This window comes from Acanthopagrus latus, chromosome 22 (genome assembly GCF_904848185.1).
Source record: "Acanthopagrus latus isolate v.2019 chromosome 22, fAcaLat1.1, whole genome shotgun sequence".
Lineage (NCBI taxonomy): Eukaryota > Metazoa > Chordata > Actinopteri > Spariformes > Sparidae > Acanthopagrus > Acanthopagrus latus.
The window spans coordinates 25,121,564-25,135,296 of record NC_051060.1 but is presented as its reverse complement, the minus strand read 5'-3'; the positions used below and the strand labels follow the sequence as shown (position 1 = coordinate 25,135,296).

The 13,733-nt window shown below is 43.7% G+C and overlaps 1 protein-coding gene across 2 annotated transcripts in view; it reads right to left on the bottom strand.

The window, feature by feature from the left end:
• The window catches only part of adgrg6 (adhesion G protein-coupled receptor G6), a 71,358-nt gene that overhangs the window by 34,215 nt on the left and 23,410 nt on the right, over positions 1–13,733 (bottom strand). Inside the window, exons 8-11 of one of the 2 annotated variants that reach the window (XM_037086833.1) lie at positions 7,948–8,013; positions 5,564–5,635; positions 4,277–4,405; positions 3,048–3,125 (exon numbers count right to left, since the gene is read on the bottom strand). In XM_037086833.1, coding sequence (XP_036942728.1) covers positions 3,048–3,125; positions 4,277–4,405; positions 5,564–5,635; positions 7,948–8,013 — 345 coding nt within the window. The remainder of the gene's footprint in view (positions 1–3,047; positions 3,126–4,276; positions 4,406–5,563; positions 5,636–7,947; positions 8,014–13,733) is intronic. The other variant, XM_037086834.1, reaches the window with a different exon arrangement.

Here is a 13,733-nt window from a genome sequence, read left to right as displayed (position 1 = left end):
AAGATGATGCTGGCTGCATGAGGAGGAGGGATGAAGGTGGGGGAATGAGGAGCGATGGTGTTGGTTGAAAAGTCGATGTTTCCAGTTTCTGAGTGACAGCTTGTAAATCAACCTCCTGTTTTTGTCCACTTGGACTACTGTGGTGGGTTTGAGGAGTTTGAGACCTGCTGATTAATTCAACTGTTCCTGACATCAGTTTATCTTGTGGGTGGGCTGGAGAAGGCTCACGGTCTGCCTGGGTCTCTGAATCTCCGAGCACTTCACTCCCCTCTGAGGGAGTAAGAGGAAGAACAGCACCACGAGGGTCTGACTGGTTGATTGATTGTTGGTTTGGTGCGTCGGGGCCGGGAGTGGCAGTTGCATCCAGGGAGTAGACGGCGTCAAACGTGTCAAAGCTAAAAGCGCTGCCGTCCTCCGAGAGTTCAGTCAGATCATACACGAATGCCTCCGACCCTAACGAGTACTCGTTGCTCTGAGTTTCTAGAGGATCCGTCCAGTTAATCCTTGAATGTGTTTGGTTTTCACTCGTGCTCAGCAGCAACCACTGTGGCGCCACAGGTTTGTTCTTTCTGTTGCTCAGTGCAGACGATGATGACAACAATGAAGATGACGATGCCGGGGGTGCCTTTGCATCCTCTTCTTTACGTTTCCCTGGGGACGAGACCGAAACCCCTGATTCAGGAGGGAGTTTTGAGTGTTGATTGGTTGTAAGTTGATGTGAGAAGTTCAGTCCTGATGTAGGTTGAGCTGTTGCAGTTGTGTGTTTGAATCCACCTTTTTGTGTTGTGTACGCAGGCCTGGCTGTGTGTTTGAGTTCAGTTGGCAGTGCAGCAGGTTTCGTGATGTGCACCACGGGCCCGGGTGGTGCTCTGGTGGCAGCTGGGCGTCTTCCTCCATTTGGCCTCTTCCTCCCCTGCCAGATCAATGGGGTGGAGATGAACCCTAGGGAGGTCTTGGAGCTGCGATGGCCTGGAGGCCTGGGGAGGGAGAGTGGAGGTCTAGGGCGAGCGGGTTCAGGCGGAGCTGGACGATTTGGGGCTAAAACTTTGGGTTCAGAAGCTGGATCTTGGGTTGGAGGACTTGACTGACTGGATGAAAGGGACCAACGACGAGAAGGTCTTCCAGGCCAAGTTTGCCTGACTGGGGTGTCAGAAATAGAAGATCCAGTAGCAGTTAATCCAAAAACACGTCGGGGTCTTCTGTTGTGAGCAGCCGGACCAGCAGTCAGAGGACTGGACTGAGCGCCAGCAGAGGGGGAGTCCTTCACTGTCACCAGGCCACGGCACATCAAACCAGACGCCATTATGGTGAAAAAGCAGGTTAAAAATAATAAATTAAAGTATTTTCAAGCAAAAAAATCAAAGCAGTACTAAACACAATGCAGGTTAAGAAGCAGCAGTCGCCTCGACACCAGACGAACCAGCCCAGACTTCTGTACATCGATTATGTTACTGATTCTCTTCAGTCGTTGAAGAATTTAGAAACCAGATGAAATTAACAAGAGAGAATGAAAGATTGAATATTGGGAGAGATCAGTTTAAATGATTCGATTGTGAAAACTGAACCAGAGGAAAGATGTGTGATGATTTCAGGTTTGTCTGTGGAGTCAATCGTTAGTACGACAATGAAGAGGCAGCTGTTACAGGCAGCGCCGATCATTAACAAGTAATTATAAAAAGTGTAAAAGGTTGAATGATTTGTGAAGAAGAAAAAGATATGAAGATTTATTATTATTTTCCCAAATGGATCGTTTTTTTTTTGTTATTGTTATATTATTTGTCACTTGGCCCACCATGTTTCTATGGAAACAGTATATTGTAGTCACTCCCAGATTTTCTCAGGTTAATTGCTCTTCAAATATGTAGAATCCCTAATTATAAATTCATTTTCATAATCTAAGAACATTGGACTCTTTGAGCAGGGAACTTGGGGTCCGACATCCATTTTACGTCTTAACAATACAATGAAATATAATTTGTGATTGATTTGTGCTCGTGGTCCAAAAGTAAGTTTCATTTCTATCCCTGTAAGAGAAAAAGATTTGGCTCCCCTGCTGTATTCTGTATATTTTGTTCTCACATTCAAGTAGTTTTAGAGTTATTTCTGTCACATAAATGTCCTTTAGGATCGATATAGTTATCTCATAATGCCAACATTACATCTTATCTTGAAACAAAGAACCGTAACACTATTTATCTAAATCCTGAGATGTCGAATGACAAAATCCAAACTCCTTTGTGAGAAAACTGTAAATGTGAAACACAACAAGGCAGGAAAAACAGATTTAACTTCCTGCATACATGATAAAGTTCTTTCTTCAAATGAGAAAACAAGTATGAAGAACATATAAATTAGTGAACAGGGACGACCAGAGAAAAGTTTACGACCTCGGTCACCAGACAGACATGCAGATGTGAATCTTGCCCTGCGAGGAAGCAGCTTTGTTAGTGGCTGGTTGGTTAGTAGTTACTGACGGCGGCGGAGGAGCTGAGCTTCAGACTGTTCGTGGAGATTTCAGAAGATTGAAAAAAAGATTTAAGAGTACGATTAAAATAAAACTACAAGATATGTAACAGATTCTTAATCAGAGGTGATCATGTCAGAGAGACGACTGACGATAACAGGCATCTGAACCTGACTCCAATATTCTTAGTAACAGTTCAAATGAGTTGATTAATTAAAGAGCTGATTAACAGAAGATAAATCAACCATGTTAATAACCTATTGATTGAAAGTAATAAGAAAACATGAGTTACTCCCCTTCTACAGGATTACAACATTGAAGATGAGTTAACACTTTAATCAATAATGAAAAATAAAAGTAGTTTAAAGCGTTTACTGACACCTCTATTTATAGCTTCTGAGACTGAGGGCGTCGTCAACACAGTTACAAATGACCCCTTCAAATAATTAAGCTGTTTATTCCTAAACTAATCCTGTATATTTCTGGACCACGCAGATTAAAACTGGATGGACAGCATGAGGTGTTCAGTATATAAAGTTAGCCACTGTTAGCAGCAGCGTGACTGCAGCACTGAGGCTCTTACCATGTGTTGTGGGGTTAATAGCGAGCTGGTTAGTGGAAGCAGGTGAAACAGCTGATGTGCTGCTGGTTGTCTGTCGGGCTACAGAGGAAGTAAACAACCACAGATTATCAGTCAGCTTAATGGACACAGCTGTAGGTAGAATATTAATGGATGTGTTAGCAGATTGTCATGTCAGACACCTGTAAGGAAACGCATTTTTGTTTTTTGGTGGGGATTTTTCAGACTGTGCATAAACTTGTTTTCTTCACATTTTAGAGACAACTACCAGTTCATCAGGTGACATACAAGCTGAGAAGAAAACATATCTGAAAACACATCTACATGGAGTTGTCAATCTAAAATCATTGCTTCACTGGAGCGGAAAGAGCCCACAAATACAACATGTTGGGGACAACAATTTAACAAACAGCACATTGTCGGGACCAATTTTCAGTCATGGACAAAAGTCTTGTTCTGACTTTCCTACATCATGAGGACAACAGCCTGAAAACACTGGAGTGACGCTGACCGGCTGCAGTGTGGGGACATCAACTTGAAAACGTAGCTATAGATTTACCTAAAATACAACACTGAGTGGACATCAACTTATCAGCACACTGTGGGGACGGACCTCCCGTACAGGTTGTGGGCACATCTACATTCAGTCATGCTACACTGTGAGGAAAACAGTATGTAAACACAGATACTTTGCAATGACACCTGAAAATGAGCTACACTGGTAGGAAAGTTACCAAGAAATACAACTTTGAGGGGATAAAGATGTATGAACGCAGCACATTGTGTGGGGACCGATTTCCAGTCCAGTTACAGTCTGGTTTTAAGAAAGCAGCATTTTGTGGAGAGTGATTTCCAGTCGAGGGAACGAGGCCTGAATCAGACTCTGGGGGAACACGGATCTAAAAACACAGCACCGCTGTGGGGACGAGACCTGTAACACCGCTACACTGGAGGACAATGACCTAAAACACACCTACTACAGTCTACGACCACACCTACAATGTGGGGACATCAACCTGTAAACATGTCGGTCGGGGAGGACTCCAGAGCAAAAGCAGTTCAAGATAAAACTCTTTTAGACAACAGATACTAAATTGTCTGTTAACTACACAGAGAAACAAGAAACATTTGAGAGAAATAAAACAGAGTAAACAAAAATGATCACAGAAATCAGGACCTTTACTTTCCAACTTTAGCTGGTGACAGTATTCAGATTTGGTTAGCTACCTTACCCTGTGCTGTGCTGCTGGATGAAGCAACGTTAGTGGCAGGAGATGCAGGAGATGCAGGAGATGCAGGAGATGCAGGAGATGCAGGCGTAGCAGCGCTGGTGGTGATGATGATGGTAGTGGCAGGCAAAACTGGTTAGCACAGTAAGTTGGCATGTCAGTAACACAAAACACACAACCACACTGCGTTAATGGGAGAAGCTCCGAGCCTGTTGGTCAAAAGTCTTTCTCGACTCAGAGAAAATAATGTGAATCAGTGTAAGAGGCCTTTTTGACATTTGGTGCCAAACTGTGTTTCCAAAATTTCCAATTTATTCTGACGTTTTCTGATCTTGGTCAGTTTGTCTGAACAATGAAGAATCCATTGTTTCCAATATTACTTCATATTTTCAATCAATCTGTTTTATTGAGCAACGTTAGTGGCAGGAGATGCAAAGTAAAACTGGGTTTAGTTCGCACTCACAAACACTTCTCTCTGTGAGTCTGGCTCCGTTAGGATGCAAAACAACGAGCAGCTTCTGACAACTTCATATCTACTTCTAATCCCAGTCACACCATGTACAGAGTATTTCATTTGTTTGAACAAAAAACCTCCATATAACTCAAAGCAAAGATCAAGAGCTGATTTTCGCACATTCCTGCAAACATTAATTCACCACGACACAGTCTGAGGTGGAAGACGACTGACAGAAAGGTTAATTAACTAATGAAAAGATCTGATGAACTCGATCTTTAATGCAGGAGCAGATAGTATTTATCTAGTCAAACACGTTCATTGGAACAGCGTTAGCCGAGTCTTCTCCCAGGAAGGTGATGAATAATAGAGCGAACAAATGAATAATGAAGCGTTTAACTTTTTCAGAGGTGCATAAAAAGTGAAATGGCTCCAGGCAACTTTTGACAGCACCTTGGAAGGTCAATCATGGCAGAACTGATTTTTATGAGGAATCCTCTTCAATAAACCATTTAGGATAATTGTTTTTTGGTAAATGACTTCCTTGAAAAGACATTTGGGATCTTTCATGAGCCCCTAAATGTATCTTAATTTTCCAGGAAAAGCGCCTAAAGGAGAGCAGTTCTGCTTTAGGGTCTATCAACAAGAACCAAGAGACCATCAGAGATCATCAGCACAACTGAACAACATAAACGAACATTTAAAAAATGGCAAGAAGGAAGTTGAAAGACTAGAGAGAGAGAGAGAACTGAGACAGGAGGACGTGGAGAAGGAGGTGAAATCACAGGGAGGCGTGAGAAGCTACAGAAGCTACAGGATGGATGAGGGTTGCTTACCGTGGATGTTGGCATTAGTAGCATGGGTGGTGTTAGTGGAGTCAGTGGATGAAGTGGCAGGAGAGGAAACAGCTGGCGGCAGTGACAAGAGACGAGAGAGAGAAAGATGCAGAGCATGATGAATGTTGTGAAGCTGCCTGGTGGTCTTCAGGTGCAGAAGTATACAGTCCAAATGATGCAGCTCCATTTCTGTATGTTCTCCTGATTTCTTGAGTTTTGCCCAATGACACCCGAACACACAGCTAACAGTGTTCTCCAACATGAAATACCAACATGACTGGATGACCGACAACAAACAGGAACAGTTAAATCTTGGATCCACGGTCAGTCCGGTCGCATGAAGAAAACGACGGCATGTTCCATCTTCACATTTCTACAATATGAGTATAAGAGCTGATGTTCATGTCAGGAGGTGACAGGATCGAGTTGGGCTCTACTGATGGCTGCAAAACTAGAGACCACATTTTCCAGCCACAACATCGCTGGATATTTCCGATGAATCGTTGGGACGTTGCCAGACGTGTTTGTGGCGACACAACCGGATATTTCTGACGACACGTTGGGTGAAACCAGAGTCTTCGGGACATTTTCCAGCTGTGATGTGGCAACCACAGCCAGACACGTCTGAGGAGTCTCCGGGACATTTTCAGATATCTTTGACGAGTTGTCTGGATGTCTTTGTGGCTACAGAATCAGGTATTTTTAAACCCAAACTTGATCTTTTCTGGACATGAACTCTTTCTTGCTTTTCTCACCTGGTATTCATGTTACCTGCTCACCCAGAAGTTAAAAGTAAATTCAATCAACCAAAAGAGGAAGATTTCCTACTGGACCAATCTGATTCAAGGATTTAACATATAACCCTGAGTGTGCTCTCCCATGGCCTTTTGACCTGCCTGGGCTGCCGTAGTCATTTATATTCTGGGACACATGCTGAATCCTAATTGGCTCGGCTCCGTTTCTCTCACGAGCACAAAAAACTGACCTTTAGAAAACTGTCCCTCTGAGGCCTCCATAGTACAGGATAGTGTGAGAACTGACATTTGGGGAGTGGAGCTGGGTCACGTCGGCAGCTACTGTTCGAGTCCCAGACCATGTGACCTCCTGGAACACAGCTGATTAGCTGCAGTCAGATTTTCTTTAGGTGCTGATCCGAGCACAGACAGTGTTCCGGTTCTAATGGTTTGGGCTGCGGCTGAACGGCACCCTGGGGTGGTTCCCCCTCTCTGGCTGCTTCACGTCGGTTCGACTCAGGGTGCAGAGAGGTCGCTGAAGGAAAATGTCATGAACAAATCACGCCGGAGGAAGATTCTCTTCCACAGTGTTTGGAGAGAGTGAGTGGCAGAAGGTAAACGATTATTAAACTGCAAACTTCCTTCACTTTATCTGCAGACAGTTGAATGTGTGAAAAACGGTTATGAAGAACATGCAGCATCTAATTTACACTTTTACAACTGAGACTGAGAATCATGTCGTGGTTTGACGTCTTCTCTTTAAGCCTCTTCAGTTCTATCCATTACAAGCAGCTTCCCCTGATAAAGCTGAGTGTGAGTAGTGTGGAGGTGATGCTGCCAAGGTTGATGGTTTTATCCCCGCTGGGTTCACTGTTATGAAATATGAATGTGGTCCTGGAGGAAAACCTCAGGTGTGTACATCATCTCTGCAGCAGGTTAGTGTTTCCACTCAGTGAATAATTCATGGTAGGAACACTGACAGGTTCCCATGACAACGATATATGCACTTACAGTCCTCAAGGTGCTTTGGAAAACAACTTCTATGACACAAATACAGGTTTTTATTAAATGCTTTGTAGATGCAGATGATTGTAGAAAACTTCCATTTGAAACAATCCACGATGAGCACGTGATTCAAGCCCAATCCCCAAAATGCAAGAATGTAGATTCAATCTGCTAATGACGTCGTTACAGCTACAACCTCCAACAGAATATACACTTCAGTCTTATTTTTCATTCATCATTCTGTTGACTATTTGTGAATCTTACATTTAACATTTTATTCTACACTTTAACCTCATCCGTCACACTAACCTGGTCAGGGACGGTACAAAGCTAACCAAGCTAGCAGCTCATACTAAGATTTAGCCATTTCATTGTCAAGGCCAAATCATTTTCTCCCAACGCTATTTTGCCGGCAGAGGCACGGTCGCTGCATCCTGGGTTAAGCTCCGCCCAAGACGGCTGTGATTGGTTACTTTGTACAACAACTTACCAGAAGCTAAAGACAGGAAGCGGATTTGTTCTCTCCTTATTCCAGATTAAATAAACCAACAACAGGTGTGAAAGTGACCACAGACATCTCAGCCTTCATGATATCTGTATGAACAGGTGTGAGGTTAATCATGCAGGTGTGTTTAATTCTCCTACCTGGGCAGCCCAGTCGAGGGGAGTCACAGCTGGTGGGGAGTGGTGAGTTGCTGGGTGGGGAGACACCTTTAGGGAGGGGAGGGAAGATTCAGAACAAAAAGGTTAATCAGTTGAAATGATCGGTAACGATTGACAAGTGAGACAACAACAGTCATCAGAAATCACGTCACGTTACGTTTATAGGAACTGATATTAATTTCAATTTTGGAGGCGATGTGGAAGCTAACTGTTACAACATTCAGTCAGATGTTTGAGCGTCAGCTTTTTTTAATAAATGTCAGGAAACAAAGACGCCAAAGCAACAAAGAAAACGAACCAACTAACAAACAAACAACCATCCAATCAACTAAAAACCAAACGACAACCAAAGAAACAACAAATCAACTAACCAACTAACAGAAGCTGCAAAAAATGTGGACGCTGAAAGTTATTACAGTGATAGTGACGTACACAAGGTCATCGTCTGTCCTCTGAACTTCTTATCCTGTAGGTTTCACAGGATAAGAAGTTCATCAAAATGTTGAAACTTTCTCACGGTGCTTTTTAATATCTGCAGATTTCCGATCGATCAGCGTCTGTGGGCTGTGGTTGGGACGCAGATTGGCTCTGAGCTCGGCTCAAATTCCTCATGTTTTATTTCAGGGACAGTCTGTCTCACCGACCGAGCGCTCGCAGCAGCCAAGAATCAAGCGCTCCTCCAGCTCTCTGGCCATTTGTTAATGTAATGGTGAGCCCGGCTGCGGCCCACACATACTGTATATTCACAGGCCTTCAGAGGGAGTGGGAGACCGGGCCGCCAGTGAAAGCAGACACTGTGTTGAGTCTCACACACACACACACACTCTCTGTAACAGTAGGAATGTGTTCGGGAGAATGTCAGCAAATCATCGCAGTGATCAGCCGAGTGAGAAAGCAGGAATTCAGTAATCGAGGACGGCGTGCGGTTCAAAGGAGGCGAGAGCGGCTGAGTGTCCCGTCACGTTCCACCTTCTCCAGCTTTTTCACCTCCTGCTGTCTTTCCTCTCAGCCTGGTCTCTTCACTCTGGGTACGAACGGCACTCGTTCAGACTGCGTGCAGGTGAGCAGTCCTGTCAGGTGGTAAATATGTTACGTATGTTCACCTACAATCAGAAGTCACAACAAGTCCAACACTCTGACGTTAACTTCAACAGTCTCTCCTGGGTGACTCATAGAGCAGGCCTCAGTGTTTCCTCCAGGACACGTTCAGGTACTTGTGTAAGAAAAGACTCTGGTGACAGCAGAAGTTCTGATCCAGCTTGTTTCCTCCAGCACAGTAACAGAGTTCAGGCTCTGACATGGACTCAGAGTATCAGAGTAAAAAGTCTCCCTCTGAAGGACATTTGTGCTCAAAGCTAACTGAAGCTCACGTCATATTAATAGAATTCAAAGACTATTAAAGTTAAAGGTAGAATCAGTAGGATTTGTCCCAGCTGTTCCTGAACGCACCACAAAGACAGTTGATTGTTGAGTCTCATTCCCAGGACGTCAAATAGACACATGTTGGGTTGGTAAAGCGTCCCGAGCAGCAACAAAGAGAGAAAATCAGAAACTCTCTGCAGATACGAGACACTAACACGCCTTTTCTCCACATTCCAGCCTCCCTCTCTGTCTGTTTACGGCTTCTTACGCCTTTTACGTCTTTGTCTCGTCTCGCTGCGTCTGATTGGTCCACATCAGTCTGCTGAACTGGAAACTGATGGATAGTGAATATCTTTAAGGACAGCTGGAGACATCCTCAGGTTATTAATCCAAACCAGGATGTTTTTCTACCACCAGATCTGAAACACAGCAACATGCTGCAGTAATGCAGAGACTCTGGTGATCTGGCTGCTGTGGAGCTTCCACACTGTATTTTAAGACACCGCACTGTGAAAACTATTAAACACAGATCATTTTTATGATGTCAGTGATTTCAAGGTTGTGACGGAGAATCGCCTGTCGAGCTTCATCACAGTTTGTCTCTCTGCCAACAGTCTTCCCTCCACAGCGCTGATAATCATTTATCTCACTGTTATCACTGCTGGTGTCATTTCTCTTCCTCTGCTCCTCGTTCACCTCCCTTCTTGTCTCTCCTTTCTTTATCTTCCTCTCCTCACACCAGCCTCTCGTTCGTCTCGTCCTCGGCTATCTGGCTCTGAGCAGCATGTTGTGATTAGAGAACATGAATGCATCTCTGCTGATCACTGAGCTCTCTAACAAGAGGAGCTGTTGGTCAGGACAAAGATGATGATCACTGATAATGAGCCATGACTGCTCTAATCACTGAGCAGCAGACAGCAGACGGACATTTACTGTCATTACTGTGAAAATCTGTGTTTTAACTGCAGGGAGAGGAGTCACATTCACATGTCTCATAGAATATAAGGCTCGTCATCCACACGTAAACATCATATTTGACTTTCAGAGGCTCAGTGAGAGGACGGATGTGTCACAGCAGCAGAGTGTAAAACCAAGAAAACACAAAATACAGTTTCTCCTCTCAGTGTCAATAAAAACAGCGTGTACGTCTTTATCAGGCTGACAGTAGCTGATCAGCTATAATTAATGTAATGACTCAGCACCGGGCAGCCCGCTGTAATTCAGTCATTACTGGAAAAACATGTTGATTATTCTCAGAGAGAGACGCCGTCACAGCCGGCTCATATTCATGTCAGATTCTGAAGACTGTTCTTATGAACTCATGGCTTTTTAACAAATATGTAGTTTATTACGCTTTTTCATTTGCTGCTGATGACACACAAGACCTGACATCAACATGAGTCTGAACAAATATGGTGAAACAGACTCCATGTTTCTACTCAAAGACAGAAAGAAGTTCATGTAGAACATTTGCTGAATGAACAAGAAGGTCCAAATAATGCAGAATGAGTCAGAGACAGAGTTTCACAGAGTTTATAAAGTGTCTCCAACTCAACAACTCACTAAACTGACACATTTGTTAAGGGAGTCTGGGGACTTTCTCCACGGGGACAAAGAAGTCGCCTATATTGTTCCTGTTTAGTGTCTTTGTAACATGTGACGTGTTTAGATCAATAACATGTTTCTTCTTTCATAAATGGAGTGTAAATGGTGAAATCAGTGTAAACAGTGTGTTCAAACAGCTGATCAATGTTGGCAGGTAAGACTTTAGCACTTTAGACACAGAAGCAGACAGGCTGGTACAGACATGCTGCCACAAACTGACACTTTTTACAAGGAGACAAACAACTTCAGCTGAAACATTTAATGCTGAATTTACAACAAGGACACAATGAGTCAGAATCTGTCAGAGACACAGTTTCACTACGTTATAAAGTTTGTTTTAACTCAACAACTCTTGTTACTGGTTCAGTGGTGGATCAGCTGAAACATCTGATCTTCTGACTGCTCACATGGTGTCACATCTCAGTTATTAACATGATATAGAATTAACAACTAAAACTACTAAAATATGAACAGACATAAAAAATAAAAAAAAAAACGTAATCATCGTAATCGGCTCTTTCCTTAAAGTGTGTGTGTGTGTGTGTGTGTGTGTGTGTGTGTGTGTGTGTGTGTGTGTGTGTGTCCTCAGGCAACACTTGAGATGAAAGACAACTTAACACACTCACAAAGCATGCCAACATGTAAACATTACACACACACTCTACAGTAATGAAGCATCGACACGCTTGTATATAAGCTCACACACACACACACACACACACACACACACACACACACACACACACACACACAGCTCGGCAGGCGCCTGGCGACAGCTCCGTCTCTGCCTCCATCAGCAGCCTCGTTAACCGACCAGAGAGGAACATGAAGCCTCAGGCGGTGCAGAGCTCTTTGGTCGGCTCGTAAAAAGAAAACCTTGTCAGGGTAACAGAATGAAGCGCACCTCTGTGAGCCTGGACGTCCTGCGGAGGACCAAAGATCCATCGAGTGAAGACGAACTCTGACTTCATGCACAACTTCAGCTGAGATTCATTCATGACGTTGTGATTAAGACTTATAGAAGAGTTCAGATATATGAGGTGATATATACGATTGGCAGATTTGAACATGTTGGACGTTGAGAAGCTCAGATCAGTTTCACTTTAATCACCCTGTTCCTGCAGTTCCTGTCAGATCATCACAGCTCTCAGCTGCAGCCTCTCGATGATGACGGACTGTGAGATTAACAGAAATATGGACGCAGCAGATTATAAAACTGCTCTCTGTCCTTTAAAACCTTTTAGCATTTTGTCCCTTTATATTTTCTGCTGTTGAGTCTTCTTCTCTCTTCAGTCAGTTTTTATGAGAATGTGTCTCTGCAGCTTCAGTGGAAGAAGTGAACCTCTGAGTGAGGACGAAGAGATAAAACCAGTCGTCGGTCAGCAGCAGCAGCTATAAAACTTCCATTATTGACGAATGGAAAAAGTCTGTTTGTGAGCTCTGAGGCTGTAAAATAACTGTCACATGTGAGCTCACCTATCAGGACCAAGCCTCCATGTAAGGACACAACACAACATTTCACTCAGACGCTCCCTGAAGTGTTGGTTTTTTGTGTTCCTGCAGTCTGTGACCCACACCTGAACCTCCTGCAGCTCCTGCAGCTCCTGCTGAACTGTTGGTGACATCTGAGCATTTTTAATCTCTCAACAGCAGAACGCAGAGTCAGTAAATCAGCGTTTGTTTTCCCAACGAATCCTCTGCTTCTGTTTCTGTTTCCCTCCGGAGCTCAATTAAGTTCATCTGATCTTTATTTAATCACTCGTTCTGTAATCAGCGCAGCCGAGCGGCCGGGGAGACGATATTTCTGCTGTCGGACTGAAATCTTAATAATTCTGACTGAATATTCAGAGAACAAAACCTCTTATTCTCTTCTTGGGTTTCGACACTAACACCACCTGGTTAGAGAAACAAGGTGCTTTGGATTTTAGATTTAGAGTCCTGACAATAAGAAACAACTTCATGTGTCTTTAAAACCATCTGACGTTTGGCAGCACGCCGGCTGTGATCACAGCGTCTGCAGCTCCTGACGGGATCATCGGCTCAGAAACACATCGTGAGAACGTGACGGCACCTCGAACTGCTGACATCATATCCTGGAGACTGGACCGAGCTGCACACATTCATCCTGTCTTACATTCACTTCTCATGCTAAACATCAGATTTACACATGATCTCAGTGGATATTATTATAATTGTTCTGAATCCAGCAATACCAAACGTTCGACATCACTCAGCAGGTTCAGAGTCTTTTATCAACGACAGAATGAGTTGGACTCACATCTGGTGGTCCGCTGGCTGTACTCATCTTATACAAGATGTAACATCCTGAAAGAGCGACGAGTTTAAACCTGTTCAAACGAAGCAAACGCCAGAAACACGCCGAGCAAACAGCCAACGCCCTGATGAAAACACATTTCACAATAATCACAACGCTAACTAACTAGCATGAACCAAGTTCTGCCAACCCATCAACCAAGTCTCAGTGTTTCAGCAGTGAAACCGTCTCCTCTTGTTCTGAAGAGTCCTCTGGATCAAGTTCAGTCCAAAACACAGAATCCACCATTAAATATAACAAAAATGGACTGTTTTCTTCCTCCTCAGCTCTTGTCTGTGAATGTTTCAGATGCATAAATAAGAAAATCAACAGTTCAGAGTTCAAACTGCCACAGACGGATGACTGAAGCACCGACGGAGCTTCTGACTGAATGAACTTTGTGCTGCAGAAATAAGAACAGAGAGATTAAAGAGATTATGGCACATTGTCCTCCATGCATCATGTCTCTGTTAGAGCAGGTCGATGT